Source organism: Bos javanicus, chromosome 3 (assembly GCF_032452875.1).
Source record: "Bos javanicus breed banteng chromosome 3, ARS-OSU_banteng_1.0, whole genome shotgun sequence".
NCBI lineage: Eukaryota > Metazoa > Chordata > Mammalia > Artiodactyla > Bovidae > Bos > Bos javanicus.
In genome coordinates, this window is record NC_083870.1 from 106,745,173 (window position 1) to 106,759,661 (window position 14,489).

A 14,489-nucleotide genomic window follows, 5' to 3' on the forward strand; every position below is an offset into this window, starting at 1 on the left:
CCGCCGCCGCCGCACCTGGGCGTCTGTCGGTCCCCGTCCGTCGGTCCGGTGGTGAGCCGCCCGCGCGCCCGCGTCCACGCGCCGCCGCCCGGTTGCGCCGCGTGGCAGCCCCGCGCCCGCCGCCCTCGCCCCCCGCGCGCCAGCCTCCCCGCACCACGTGTCCGCGCTGCCCTTCGCCGGCCCGGCGTGGGAGGCGGCTGCGCGCTCGGGCCGCCCGGGGCTTGCCGAGTCGGCACCGACAAATATTTGGTTTCCCTCTTCCCCGGGCTGCTGTAATCTTAAACCACCGGGAGCCCGAGGCCTATATTTATAGAGAAACGCGCGTCCCGGAGGCCGCCGTGGGCACCGCTGGGTTGCCTCTGGAAATTTTTTTGTCATTCGGAGGGGAGTCCCCGTTTTAATTTTTTTCCTTTTTTTTGAAATTGGGAGCTTCAGACCAGGACAGCTGAAAAATTAAAAACTCCCAGGGAGGGCCATATTGTTTTTGAGAGCCTTTTGTCTGCGGTTTGGCAGTCTCGTCCGAGCCGTCCCCGAACTCCTCTCCGGCCCTCGGAGCCGACTCCCAGCTTCTCCGAGCTTCACTGCCACCTGTGAGCCGCGGCGTGGGCCACGGCTCCGAGCGGAGCCCCCTTTGTCCTGTGCGGTCCCTCTTAAGAAGTCCTCCTGGCGGGGCTCGGGGTGGTGGGGGCTGGGGAGATGAACGCTGCGGCCAGCAGCTACCCCATGGCCTCCCTGTACGTGGGTGACCTGCACTCGGACGTCACCGAGGCCATGCTGTACGAAAAGTTCAGTCCTGCGGGGCCTGTGCTGTCCATCCGGGTCTGCCGCGATATGATCACCCGCCGCTCCCTGGGTTATGCCTACGTCAACTTCCAGCAGCCGGCTGACGGTGAGTACAAGCTGTGGCCACAAACCTGTGGTCTCTCAGGAGACCCTGGGGGTCCTTCTCCAGGCCGGTCCCCACCCCCGGGGAGGGGGCATTGCCACAGCGCACAGAAGCCGTAGTGGGGGACTGGCTGCGGGGGTTGAGAACCCGGGGTCCTGGCATCAGATGACTAGAGTTTCAGTCTTGCTTCCACCACTTGCTAACTGGGTGACCTTGGGCTAATCAGTGGTGGGAGGAGGGGGTGTTGGAGCCCAAGGAGGACCAGAAGGAACTTGCTGTCATTCCGTGTGGGGGTTGGGGGGGTCTGCTCTGTTAGAGCCTTGGCCACAGGCTCTGGCCCCTCACAGGCTTGAGGAAAAGGTAGGATGATTAAAACACAATTTCTTCCAAAATTTTACATGGCAAAGCTGCTATCCCCTCCCCTCACTTGACCCTGAGCTTAAGAGTCTTTGGTTTTGTGCTGATGGATCTTTCAGGGCAGGTAGGAAGCAGGGGAACAATGCTGTGTGTTGAACTTGAGCAGGCACTTGTGTTAGCACCAGGAGAGTGTGGTGCCAGGCCAGCTCCCTGGGCTTTGGAGCAGGTTGCGCAGGTAGTCAGGGAGGCGCCCCTTGGAAATCCGCTAAGCTGTTGGGGATTATCACCTCACCTGTGGACAGTGCTTTACACTTGTCAAAAACCCTTTCACTTCGTCTCATCTGAAAAAGATAGGACTTCCGAAGAGGAAAAGGAACTGCGGAAGGTTGGAGGCTGTGGAAGCTGGGACTGTGGGTGCAGTGCTCTGCCAGCCCTAACTGGGGGGCTGGAGCATGTTGAGGTATGCTGCAGGCCTGGCCTGAGTGAGGCCAGAAGAAACCTAATCGGGGGCTGCACGTGACTCCAGAACGGAAGGGAACAACTGTAGAGACAGACCATTACTGGGAGAAACAAGCCATCCTGTGGCAGAGGATCTCCAGGTCCCTATTTTTGCCCCCACTTGGTCCACTGTCCGTGAAACCCACAGAATGTCACTTGCCCAGGATGCAGCTGAGACCAGAGAAGTGGACTTGAGAGACTGAGCACTGCTCCGGTCAGTTCAGTGGGCTCTGGGGTTTTTCTGGCCACAGGGCACAAGGAAGTAGCTAAGTGTGGCCTTTTTAGGGGGGAGCAGTGGGCCCATTGGCTCTTGTCAGCCTCCTTGACTCTTCTGAACAAAAGTCCTGTCACTTAGAGATAGTAGCACAAGCCATTGGTTAGTGTGTCTGCCAACACATACCTCTGCAGGACCTCTCCCTGCTATAAATAAGTGCAGCCAGATTTGTCAGACTAAGCCGACTTGCCTTGTGCAGTGCTGTCTGGAAATAGACAGGAGCTGTGTTGAAATGGGCTTCTTCCTTGCTAATTCATGAAACACAGTTTGGGGTCGCAGGCTGTGGATCAGAGTCCTCACAAGCGAGCCCTTCTGTCCTGGACATTTGCTGACTTGGACCTGCCGTCTCCCCTTTCCCTGACCACCTTCCTTCATACTGAACGAATCTAGCTGAGAACAGTGGGAAAGGTGGTTGGAAGTACTGAAAAGGAGCTACTCTGCTGGCTGACTGGACAGATGAGCTTGTGGAGGGGCAGAGTTAGGGATCTTGTCCCTGTTTTAAGGGAGATGGTGTCTTGAGGCAGGGGTAACACCCCCTACCCCCATCCCTTCGTGGAGGAGGAGATTCTGGGTGATGTCAGTGCGTAAGTCAGGAAAAGTGGGTCTGAATCATTTACTGCCAGTGAAAAGAAGTGTTCTGCTGACAGATGGTGTGTACCTGGATTTGGTTGAGAAGTGAAGGAACATCCCAGAGCACTGGGTTGAGAACTTGATTGGGCACTGGGACATCTGGAATTCCTGGAATTCCCTGGAACTTAGATGGAGGCTTGATAGCCTAGAAACCACCAGGTGCAGGGCCTGCGTGCGCTGGCAACTTAGACAGCGAGGTGTTGCGGTTTCATCCTGCTCATTCTGATAATACAAAGGATGTTTCCATGTGTGACCATCGTTTTGATAATTAAGGGTTTTTGTCTGAATTTTCCCAGAAATTAAAAATACAGGAAACTGGGCTGAATTCAGATAGCACATTTTCCCCAGTTGATTGTTCACAGGATTTTTTAGTCATTCGTCCAATAGACGAGTTACAAACTAAGTGACAGCTAGTTGATAACGCTGATGCAATATGTTACTGAAAAATAATCAGAAAGTCGGCCATTAGTTTCTTAATCTGTAGTTAGCTATACTGTTTAGCCGTCCTGATCGTAAGTTTGTCCATTTGATAAGATGGATCATTTCACCTCTTCCATCTCCCTCCCTGTGGGTAGTAGGCTGCATAGGCTGCAGAGTCTCTATAGATGATGAAGCTTAATCAAATGTAAGGTGTTATCATTTGATCCTGGTGCCATAAACGCACTTAGATTATCTTGTCTAACTGCCTTAGTCCAGAGGCACTGAGACTTCTGCCATGCAGGAGGACGATTCGCTAGAACTTCTGTCCTCAGTGGTGTTGCAGGCTAGAGGAGATGGATGTCGTTTAATTTTAATAGAATTCCCTGTATCAGAGTGCTTACCTTGAAAAGTCCTGGAGCTATCTGTTCCTGGGATGGTGACAGTCATTTAAGTACGCAAGGTAGCGTTTTATATCCTTGACAGGAACGTGTTTCTATTTTGCAGCTGAGCGGGCCTTGGACACCATGAACTTTGATGTAATTAAGGGAAAGCCGATCCGGATCATGTGGTCTCAGAGGGATCCGTCTCTGAGAAAATCTGGTGTGGGAAACGTCTTCATCAAGAACCTGGACAAATCTATAGATAACAAGGCACTTTATGATACTTTTTCTGCTTTTGGGAACATTCTGTCCTGCAAGGTAAACACTGATTAAATGATTTCCAGCAGAATAATTAACTGAATCATAAAAACAAATATTAAGTGGGGAATTGCCTTGGAGTTGGGTGGCTGGGTATGATAATTTTCAAAATGCTGGAAATGGCTCAGAAGTCTAAAAGTTCCCTGTAGATAATCTCAGTGCCACAGCCCAGCATAAACCAGCAGGTGCTTTCTTGTCTTTGTTTATTCTTCCCTTTGCCTGAAATATCCTTCCTGTTTCCTAACTTTGGGAGGCATCAAAAGGTTCTCTTGGGGGGGAGGGTAGCAAGTACCCGAGCAATGCCTGGTCTCCAGGAAGCTGTACTTAGTCATTTTAGAAGCATGAATTCACCCTCTTCCTTCTCCATGCACCTGTTTCTCTGGGGGCATTTTGTGCAACTTGTGTGGTGGTGGTTTGCATAGCTGACTCCACACTAGACTGAAATTCTGTTGTGGGCTTGGAAAATGGTTTGTCTTTCTGTAACCTTGTGGTTTTGTACCCAGATATCAAAATATTTTTTTAATGAAATAAAACTTTTGGAATAGAACACAGCCTAATGGTGGCTACCATTTGTAAGTGGAGCATCACTAGGTACCTGCTGTAATCTCCTTCCTTTTGACCATGGATGGTGGGCTAGAAGCCTCTCAGACTCAGGAGCCCACACGGCTCTCGAGTCCTTGGAGCTGGGCAGTGGTGCTGAAGTGGCTCGCCTTATCTTTGACAGGTGGTGTGTGATGAGAACGGCTCTAAGGGTTATGCCTTTGTCCACTTCGAGACCCAGGAGGCTGCCGACAAGGCCATCGAGAAGATGAACGGCATGCTCCTCAATGACCGCAAAGTGTGAGTGTCCCAGTCCGGAGCGACAGCCATCGCATGAGCCAGCCGTGGCCCCACCTCGGTATAAACTGGCACACACAAGGCGGCTACTGGTTCTCTCGGCCCAAGTGTGGCCTGCTCCTACCTCTCCACTCCAGGGCTGGTGAGTCTCCCTGCCTGAGCCATGGCAGCCCTTTTGACTCGCCAAGGTGGGCTTCCAGCCCAAGCCATGGCCTGCCTGCCGCCTCTCCCTTAGAAGCATCCGTCTGTGGGTTTTGTGAGCATTGACAACAGGGGCTGGCTGGAAGGCAGCTCTTGAGCCCACTCTGAGCAGGGGTCTTGGCCAGCAGCAGAGTGGAGAGGGCCCTGGACTGACCAGAAGCTGTGTACTAGCCATGTGACCTTGACCTTCCATGACTCAGGTCTGTCCGTGGGGTCACTCGCTAGGAGTTGATGCCAAATTGTCCCCTCCACTTGGCTAACTTATGAGTCAGTGGCCTTCAAAATACTAGGCTGGCTCCACAGTAGCACTTTAACAGTGAAAAATCTCATCCCGGTGCAGAAGGCTGTTCATAATAGACCGTGTTGCTTTGGTGTGGTTACTTTAGAGTGGAGAGATGGTGATCTTAGTTAAGTCACGCAGAGAGAGAAGGGACCATACAGTAAATCTTAGTTATGACAAGCAAAAGTCTTTTCTGTCCATTGTGTTATTGAATGGACCAGGGAATGGGTTGCCTCAGTGGTCAGGTCTTCCAAAGGTATCACTAGAAAGAAATCTAAAAGATTTTTAATGTAAGGGTACCTTTTCCAGTTAACTGTAAGCAGCACCGAAACGAATACAGTGAAAAACAAAGGCTGCCTCTTGGTTCACTCCAACAATCTCATTCCTAGGATTAACCACTGTTAACAGTTTGGTTTGTATCCTTCCAGACCTTTTCTATGCATTTACATAGATGTACAGAAATGAACGTTTTAAAAACATGGTCATCAGGTTTCTTCACGAAGGCAGTGTGATGTGGTAGGAGGGGCCCTGGCCTGAGCCAGGAGCCCTGGGGCTGATCCTCGAAGGATAGTCCCGCCTCTTTCTCTTTCTGCTGGGAAGTTGGGGCATCTCTGAGCTTGCTCTCTTGGTGGTTGGAGGGGGACTCATGTTTTAACCTCTCCTGTCAGCCTTTAATCTGCATTCCTTTGGGCCCCTGGAAATCATGTTTTGTTCCTCTGAGTGATGAGTATTTTTCATGGTTTCTTTATAGGTTTGTGGGCAGATTCAAGTCTCGAAAAGAGCGGGAAGCCGAACTTGGAGCCAAAGCCAAGGAATTCACCAATGTTTACATCAAAAACTTTGGGGAAGAGGTTGATGATGAGAATCTGAAAGAGCTATTTAGCCAGTTTGGTAAGTCAGGGTCCCTTGCCCGCCTGTGTCCCACCAGACCTGCAATTCATCTTTTTACTTAAGAGATGAGGGCATCTAGACCCAGAAGTAAAATGCCTTAATGACAAAGGCCACAGGGTAGATAGGAATAGAGCCCAGGCCTCAGCTCTTGGCTTCATCCTACTCCGTCCCATTCCCAAGACCATCTCAGCAGCTTGGTCAGAATTAGAAGGCCAGGCATGGTGCCTCTTGAGTCCTTCTGGCCTCAGCAGGAGCGTCAAGTGAGCTCCCTAAGAAGCCTCTCTGAGCTGTGGTGGAGATGCTGTGACTAATAGTTCTGTCCTTTGGCAATAGGTAAGACCCTAAGTGTCAAGGTGATGAGAGATCCCAGTGGGAAATCCAAAGGCTTTGGCTTTGTGAGTTACGAAAAACACGAGGATGCCAATAAGGTGAGAGTAATATGAGGGTTGGGGAAAATTTGTAGGGAGTGGCCCCAGCGTGTGGGCAGGGTCTTACCATCACGTAGGGTGGAGCTGGCATTCCCTGAGAATCTAGTAGTTATGTGCAGTCTCTGTGCTCTGGAGTTATCTTCCCGAGGCATTTCACATAACTTTTCAAAGCATTTGGCATGTGCCTGTCACCTCAGCTCTTCAGGCCTGTAGGTTGAAAGTGTAAGGCAGGGGTTTGTTCCCACGTGTAGGTGAGGGAACCAAGAGCCCAGAGTCGCTGATCTGTGAGCAGTAGCCACTTCTGGGGAAAGCGTTGTGCTAGGCCCTCAGCACTCAGTATCACTCAGTATCCTCGAAAGAACCCAAGAAATGTAGTGACAGCCAAATTATCAGCCTAGGCTCGTGTCTGCTATGCTTGTATTTATACAGCTGTACGATTTTTTCACTGTATTATCTCGACCAATGACCTATTTAAATATTAACCCTATTTTACTGATGAGAAGGTTTGGATTGGCTTAGCTGACTTCAGAGGGAAGTTAGTTTTTAGCCCTATAGGGAAGATTTCTTTCTCTCAGAATATTTGGTGGGATTTAACATACCTACAGAGCAAGACCCCTGCCTCTGCATCTTGGTTTAAAGTCATGTATTTCCTCTTCAGGCTGTGGAAGAGATGAATGGAAAAGAAATCACTGGGAAGGTCATTTTCGTTGGCCGTGCACAAAAGAAAGTGGAGCGGCAGGCCGAGTTAAAGCGAAAATTTGAACAGCTGAAGCAGGAGAGGATTAGTCGCTATCAGGTGAGGTGGTCTCAGCCCAGCCTGCCAGCAAGGATGTACCTCAAAGTATTGGCAAAAGCACCCTTTGATTGGTAGGCTTTCTCTTTGGGGACCACGAGTTTGCTCTTCTGATTTCTCCCAAGATCATCAGGTTTAAAAGGATATACCTACCAGATATAGCAGCAATTCTAGGACAGGGACAAAGGTTTAAATTATTTGTGTAGGGACTCTGTTCTGTGTACTTAAATGATAGCCATTTGTCTGGAATGGTGGTGAGGCGAGCCCTGCTGGGGCTGGTGGCGAGCCTGTGCAGCTGTGAGGAAGGCTGGGACTGCATTGATGGCCCCGTCGAGTCTTCAGGTGGCCCTTCCTCAGCTTAGACCCTGCATCAGGGTCCCCAGCAGAGCTTGGGAGGACATGGAGCTGGGCGCACAGCTTCTGCCTCAGTGGCAGGTGCTTGCCTGAGAATTCGCATTTCTAACGAGTCTGGGGATCACATTTTGAGAACCAGAATTTCAGGGCATGTGTAACAGAGATCTTTCTGCTTCAGGGGGTGAATCTCTACATTAAGAACTTGGATGACACCATCGACGACGAGAAGTTAAGGAAAGAGTTTTCTCCTTTTGGGTCAATCACCAGTGCTAAGGTATTTGATACTGAGGTTTGGGGATTGAAAACAGAAGTTATAATCGTGTAGAAATTTATTGCATTTATTTCATTGAAGGGATAGGATCTGAATTTTGTTCATTTCTGAGAGTAGCTACCACATTGGCCTAGGAGTTTCTCCTGGCCTCACTTACCATCTGAGTATGCGCTCTGGAGAAGGACAGTTCACTGGGTTAACGTTGTGCTGTCCCCCAGGCCCTGGCGTGTGGAGGTGAACCTGACTCAGTCCCTCTCTTCCAGCCCCCGAGAGCACCTGAATCTTTCCCATTCTCTGCTGCTTCGTGCTGGTGTGGGGACAGATGGTGCTACAGTATGAGCAGAGGAAATCCAGACAGGCTGTTAGCCATTTGTCTTGGGGCCTGTCTCTACAACTCTGCCACACTTCTCAAACCGGAGGTGTTTTGAGGATTTTTCGAATTGGGTCTTGTAAGAAGGAGAGGACAGTAGAAAGTTTGTTTTTCTGTGTTTTGCATTTGCTTGATTTTCCTTGTTAATTATATCAACCGAGTTAGCCAGGAGGAGTAAGTGCAAACCCCCTTGTAAAAATAAGGAGCAAGAGAATACTGGTTAGGTGAAGATGTCACACCATGTCCTAAGTGCTCAGCGTTTGTGGTAGGAACTGGTGGCGCCTGAAAGTTTGGGGCAGAGCCTCATACGGACTCTGTTCCCACTTCATAGAGGTGTAGCCCACATCACAGAGTCCTTCAGGTGACGAGAAGGGAGGCCAGTGGGCCAGTTAAGATTTGGCAACCCTGCCCTGGCCCTTAGCTTGTCACTCAGAGCCCAGGAGCGTTATCAGTGGTAGCAGGGTGTTGGCCAGAGGCCACCTTCAGGAATTTCCTCAGTTCCTCGCCCCCTCCCTCTTATCACCCTCTTGATGGGCCTCCAGTAGTGTAATAAATGATAGATAGTCTCTTCTAGCTGCCCAGCACAGGAGTCATGATGGTATTTGCCAGAAGAGAGCAGAAGCACTGTGTCTTGAAGTTTGCTGGGTGTCATTTCCGAGATGAGGATGTCATAGGACTTTCACATGCATTATTGGTCCACTTTGTTGGTAGACAGCTGTTGGGTGGTTACAAGTCTTCACTCCCCAGGCGCCTCTTTAGGAGATTTTCCAGGCTGTGAGCTAATGATCCAACCCCACATAGTCACATTGCTCCCAGTGCTTCTGAGGAGAGAGGCTGGGAAGAGCAAGAAATGAGCTGCTCAGGCGAGGAAAACGCCTTTTTTTTTTTTTTCTTTAAGCAGTATAGCATAGAGATTACAGAGCAGGGCTCGAATCCAGCTCTGTCTCCTGGCTGGTTGTCTTTCTGCTGTGTTTATTCCCATTGAATTGAGGGTGGCACACATTGATTTTACAACTCCTGAAGTTCAGTTCACCAACGTCTTAGGCAGATGAGTTCTACAGATAAATTGCTTGACGCTGCTGTCCAGATCTCTGAGTTCCCAGAGATAGCTATGTCTCTGGGTTTCAGAAAACATCTTTGGGTTCCTGCTTCAGCCATTAGGCATCTCACAGTATTTGGGAATTTCAGTCACTTGGGGATCTAAAAAAGCAAAATGCTTAGGTTCTCCCTTTGGTGACTCAGTTGGTCTGGGGCCCATCATGGGACTGGGCTGAGATGCCCTGACTCGACCTGGCAACTCTCAGAGTAGGGAGCCCAGGTTTTAACACATGGACACTTTTGTCCTAAGTGGCTGGTCTTGTTTTTGTAGGTGATGCTGGAGGATGGGAGAAGCAAAGGATTTGGCTTTGTCTGCTTCTCATCCCCTGAAGAGGCAACCAAAGCAGTCACAGAGATGAATGGACGCATCGTGGGCTCCAAGCCACTTTATGTCGCTCTGGCCCAGAGAAAGGAGGAGAGAAAGGCTCACCTGACCAACCAATATATGCAGCGGGTGGCCGGGATGAGGGCACTGCCCGCCAATGCCATCTTAAATCAGTTTCAGCCTGCAGCTGGGGGCTACTTTGTGCCAGCAGTTCCACAGGTGGGTCTGCTGTCTGTTCACACCTCTTTGGAACCTGCCTGCTAACACCTGGTCCTACAGCCCACAGTGGTGGGGGAGATGGACTTTTGGATATTAGAGCTTTAGAATGTCAGAGTAAAGATCCTTCAGATAAAACAAGGAAGGACTTACTTGTGGTCGTGCACACACAGTGGCAGGGGTAGAGTAGAAGAGTCCCTGTTATCTGACTGCCCCTCACCCACGCCCTTGAGTAGAGAGTGCCTCTGTCCCAAATAATCAGCCTAGAGCCCGATACGGAGATGAGATGAGATACTACTCTAGTGTGGCTTCAGGTCCTTAAGTAAAAGGGCTTGGTTGCTCTTTCTTCCAGGCTCAGGGAAGACCTCCATATTACACACCTAACCAGTTAGCACAGATGAGGCCTAATCCACGCTGGCAGCAAGGTGGGAGACCTCAAGGTAGGTGGTGGGGAACAGTGGTCTGATCCTCCAGGATGTACCTGTCCTGGGCTCCCCCGCCTCCCCTCCCTGCCTGCTCTGGGGTACAACCTAGGTTCTGGTCCATGTCATTCACCAGTGATGTGCGGTTTTTGTCTCTTCACAAGGCTTCCAAGGAATGCCAAGTGCTATACGCCAGTCTGGGCCTCGTCCAGCTCTTCGCCATCTGGCTCCAACTGGTAATGCTCCGGCCTCTCGCGGCCTCCCTACTACCGCTCAGAGAGTCGGTGAGCAAACTGGCCTTGAAGTGTGGCCCGGGGAGGAGGGAGTCAGGACGACTAGGCTCTGCCCAGGGTTGGTCCGTTCGTTGGGCTCACCGTGTTGTCCGGTCCTGGTTCTGTAATCTTAGCTGTGTGCTTAGGTAGGTACTTGAGCAGCAGGAAAACAACCTGTGTTCTGAGTGTTGGTTCCTTTTAAGATTCTTTGCCTCATCGGTGACTCTGTGTGTAAAAGTTTAAGTGTAGAAATGTGTTAGCTGAATGACTGCAGAGGCAGCCTGTTCTTTGGGTGGGGTTGGGAGATTCAAGGCACTTCTTTGCAGATTTATGTCCTGTATTCCAACCAAGAGGTGGCGAGAGTTGTATGTTATCTGTTGGCTTTTCCTCGAAAGTAGCGCTAGTGGCCCCGTGTGTGCTGTGTGAACATGCTTTGGAATTGCTCCTTCCGTGGGACGTGGCCAGTTGGACGTCTGCCGCCAACACTGATGTGCATTTGCTGGTCTGTTGTAGGGTCTGAGTGCCCGGACCGCTTGGCTATGGACTTTGGTGGGGCTGGTGCCGCCCAGCAAGGGCTGACTGACAGCTGCCAGTCTGGAGGTGGTATTGGATGCACAGAGAATGGGGAAAGATGGGATTTGACGGGTCTTTGCCCAGACCGTTGGGCTTTAATTTCACTTGTCCTTCTCCTAAGGTGTTCCCACAGCTGTGCAGAACTTAGCGCCTCGTGCCGCTGTTGCTGCTGCTGCTGCTCCTCGGGCTGTTGCACCTTACAAATATGCCTCCAGCATCCGCAGTCCTCACCCGGCCATCCAGCCCCTGCAGGTGAGGTCTACCAAACAGAACCCTAGAAGGGCTTCCCCCTCTCCCCGTGATTTCAAAGCTGCCTTGCTTGGATTCCTTTACTAGGTATCAAATGCCTGCTCTGTGTCGGGGGGCTGTGTCCTGTGGGGGACTCTAGTGGGAGAGAAGGGGCTTGCAGGTGTTCTTCCTGATGAGAGTTGACTCAGCAATGCCCCAGAGGAGAAGCCTGCTTCCCGCTCTCCTCCTCACCATGTGCAGGGGCTCTCGCAGCTCTGAGCTTCCATTTCACTTTCACATCCAGCGGCTGAATTGATCCTTAGTTGCTCTGCAAGGTAATGGGGTGAACATCTTACAGATGAAAGGCTTGGCTTCAGAGGTATTAGGGTGAGTTGGAGGAATTGGACCCGGATCCCAGGGTTTCTGATCTGGAACTGCTGTCTCTCGAGCTGGGCCCCTCAGGGAGGTCAGACAGGGAGCTTGTGATAGAACTCTGCAGTTTGCTTGGGGGAGTGCTGCTGGGCCTTGTTTCCTCCTGCTCCATGCTGTAGGTGGGAAATTTCCCAGGAGGCCCTATGTGAACTTTGCCTACAAAGCCCTTCTTTTAAACGACTGTGACTGGTATTGACATTGCGAATTGACGGTCCTCAAGCATTTGATATAATAAACAGGTGGTGCAGTAAAGGAGGTACAGGATGCAGTTATAAGCATTTTGCTATTTCTGTCCTTTCACCCAGTTTCTACTGAAATTCACCACTAAAGGAAAACTTTTAGTAGACAACTGCACATACCAATGTTCACAGGACCTTGTTTATTATCAAGGCTTTGATGCCTTCCGTAAATTATGATCACTGGCCTTGAGTCAATTAAAATTACTTGGTAGATGACTGCCTAGCACTGTAGGTTTTTCGTAATCATTTCCCTTGCCTTCGAGTAGCGTGCCATTTTAATTGGTTGTTGGTTTTTTCCTCACACCACTCTCTTCCTCCCTCTCAGTCCGCCAAGACTGAAGTCAGTTCCCCGACAGCAAGGACAGCTGCGTCCATCTCCTCTTTCACTCAGTAGACTTGAGCGGTTGGGCTCATGACCGCTGTCACTGTCCTTTGCGTGTGTTAACCTGCCGCCTCTCCTGGTTCCCAGGCACCCCAGCCTGCGGTCCACGTGCAGGGGCAGGAGCCGCTGACCGCCTCCATGCTGGCTGCAGCACCCCCCCAGGAACAGAAGCAGATGCTGGGTGAGGGATCCATGCGCTTGCAGAAGTGGGGGGTGGGGAGGGGGCTGAACTACTGATCTAGACGCCAGCGTCCATCCTCTACTGGGATTCCACTGGGTTTTTCATGGAATACCTTCCCACAGGTGAACGTCTGTTCCCACTCATCCAGACGATGCACTCGAACCTGGCTGGGAAGATAACTGGGATGCTGCTGGAGATCGACAACTCAGAGCTGCTGCACATGCTGGAGTCCCCCGAGTCTCTCCGCTCCAAGGTGAGCGGGTTCTCAGAACCTCTGGCCTCTGCTCACTGGGTTCAGGAGGACGAGGGGTGGCCGTGAACACCCAGGAGTGGCAGAGAGAAGAGTCTGCTACCCCCATGACCACTTCCTTGGTGCCTCACCTGTGACCTAAGTACTGCTGGGTTGTGGGGATCTGGGAAAGTGGTCAGCACCAGGAGATGCCCCACGGGGCCTGGCTCCAGGGAGGGGCAGAGGAGCTCTCCTCAGATGTCACTGACCACCTGGACATTTCTCACAGGTGGATGAGGCTGTGGCGGTCCTTCAGGCTCATCATGCCAAGAAAGAAGCTGCTCAGAAGGTGGGCGCTGTCGCTGCTGCTACCTCTTAGACAAGGACGAACCGTATGTTTGGCTATTTTTCTTTTCTGCAATGATTTTAACTCCTGAATATCCGCCTGAAAGATAAACATGGGCAGAGGCAGGGGAAAAGAGCCCACGGTGAGGGCCGGGGCTGGAGTGATGGTAGGGCTTGTCCTGCTTGTTCACAGCCTAAGCCCTGTCATTTGGAGTTGAAGTAGGGATGCTCAGGAAAGGTCAGAGGTGGGGCTTTCCGTGCAGTAGCCACAGAGTCACTGGTTCTTAACCAGGGGTGCCTCCTCAGAGGACATGAGACATTTTGGTTGTCAAAACTGGGAATGTGTTACTGGTATCTAATTGAGTAGCGGGCAGGGATGCAGCTAAATAGCCTAAGATACACAGGAATATCCCCAACAGAATTATCTGGGCCAGAATGTCAGTGGGCACCAAGGCTGAGAAACCCTACTCTGCTGTGTTTCTGTAAGAGATTTCTGGGAGTCTCTGAGGTTTTTTTGATTATGTATTTATTGTGTTGGCGCTTTGCTTTTCAGGATTCAAAAGCCAAATAAACCCTCATGGAATTCAGCTCAAGGTTTGAAGACTTCCTAGCTTGTCCTATGGACCTCAACACCAAGAACCACAATTGCAAATTTAATAGGTCATTTTGTATCAAAAGGTCAATTATGAAGCACCTAGAATTTTTCAATTTAAAGAATATATTCTCTGGGTTCTGATGTGGCCCAGACAGTGTTAACTTTTTTTTCTATTGTGGGTTTTGCTTTTTCCCCCCCAGAAATTGGTTTTATTTGATGTACCCAAGTCTTAAGTTTCTCAATAAAGAAAAAAACTCCATAAAACTGACTCTGTTTTTCTCAGACTATAGTTTTCTGTAAATTCCAGTGTTTGCTGAAAACAACTTTTGGATGTAAATAAGGTCAAATGAAGTTCTGTGAGCAGATTTTCTGGGTTAACAAGGTGTGTAGGACTGTCCCCTTGTGTTCTATTATGGAAGGATGTAAACAGAAGTCTTTGGGATTGGAATGAAAACTGACCTTTTCCAGTCCTGTGGCCACTGCTGAGTTTTCCAAATTTGCTGGCATATTGAGTGCAGCACTTCCACAGCATCATCTTTCAGGATTTGAAAGAGCTCAACTGGAGTTCCATCACCTCCACTAGCTTTGTTCATAGCGATGCTTCCTAAGACCCACTTGACTTCGCATTCCAGGATGTCTGGCTCTAGATGAGTGATCGCACCATCATGATTATCTGGGTCATGAAGATCTTTTTTGTATAGTTCTTCTGTGTGTTCTTGTCCCCTCTTCTTAATACCTTCTGCTTCTGTTAGGTCCATACCATT

The 14,489-nt window shown here is 50.3% G+C and overlaps 1 protein-coding gene and 1 non-coding gene across 7 annotated transcripts; both read left to right on the plus strand.

Moving 5' to 3' along the window:
* The first annotated feature begins 144 nt into the window (after positions 1 to 144).
* On the plus strand, positions 145 to 13,993 carry PABPC4 (poly(A) binding protein cytoplasmic 4). 6 transcript variants are annotated; one of them, XM_061412408.1, is made up of 16 exons: positions 145 to 889; positions 3,570 to 3,763; positions 4,488 to 4,603; positions 5,833 to 5,972; positions 6,306 to 6,400; positions 7,059 to 7,196; positions 7,726 to 7,821; positions 9,558 to 9,830; positions 10,180 to 10,252; positions 10,414 to 10,533; positions 11,035 to 11,121; positions 11,216 to 11,346; positions 12,463 to 12,556; positions 12,679 to 12,809; positions 13,075 to 13,177; positions 13,684 to 13,993. In XM_061412408.1, the coding sequence occupies exons 1-15, from the start codon at positions 697 to 699 to the stop codon at positions 13,162 to 13,164; spliced, it is 1,971 nt and encodes a 656-aa protein (XP_061268392.1). In that variant the 5' UTR covers positions 145 to 696; the 3' UTR covers positions 13,165 to 13,177; positions 13,684 to 13,993. The 6 variants fall into 6 exon arrangements, with proteins under 6 accessions (XP_061268392.1, XP_061268394.1, XP_061268391.1 ...); XM_061412410.1 differs by having other exon boundaries at positions 146 to 889; positions 10,414 to 10,485; XM_061412407.1 differs by having other exon boundaries at positions 148 to 889; positions 10,180 to 10,267.
* On the plus strand, positions 8,091 to 8,225 carry LOC133245459 (small nucleolar RNA SNORA55). Its single transcript, XR_009735716.1, has one exon. It is a non-coding gene; the product is annotated as a small nucleolar RNA SNORA55 (small nucleolar RNA).
* Positions 13,994 to 14,489: the final 496 nt, after the last annotated feature.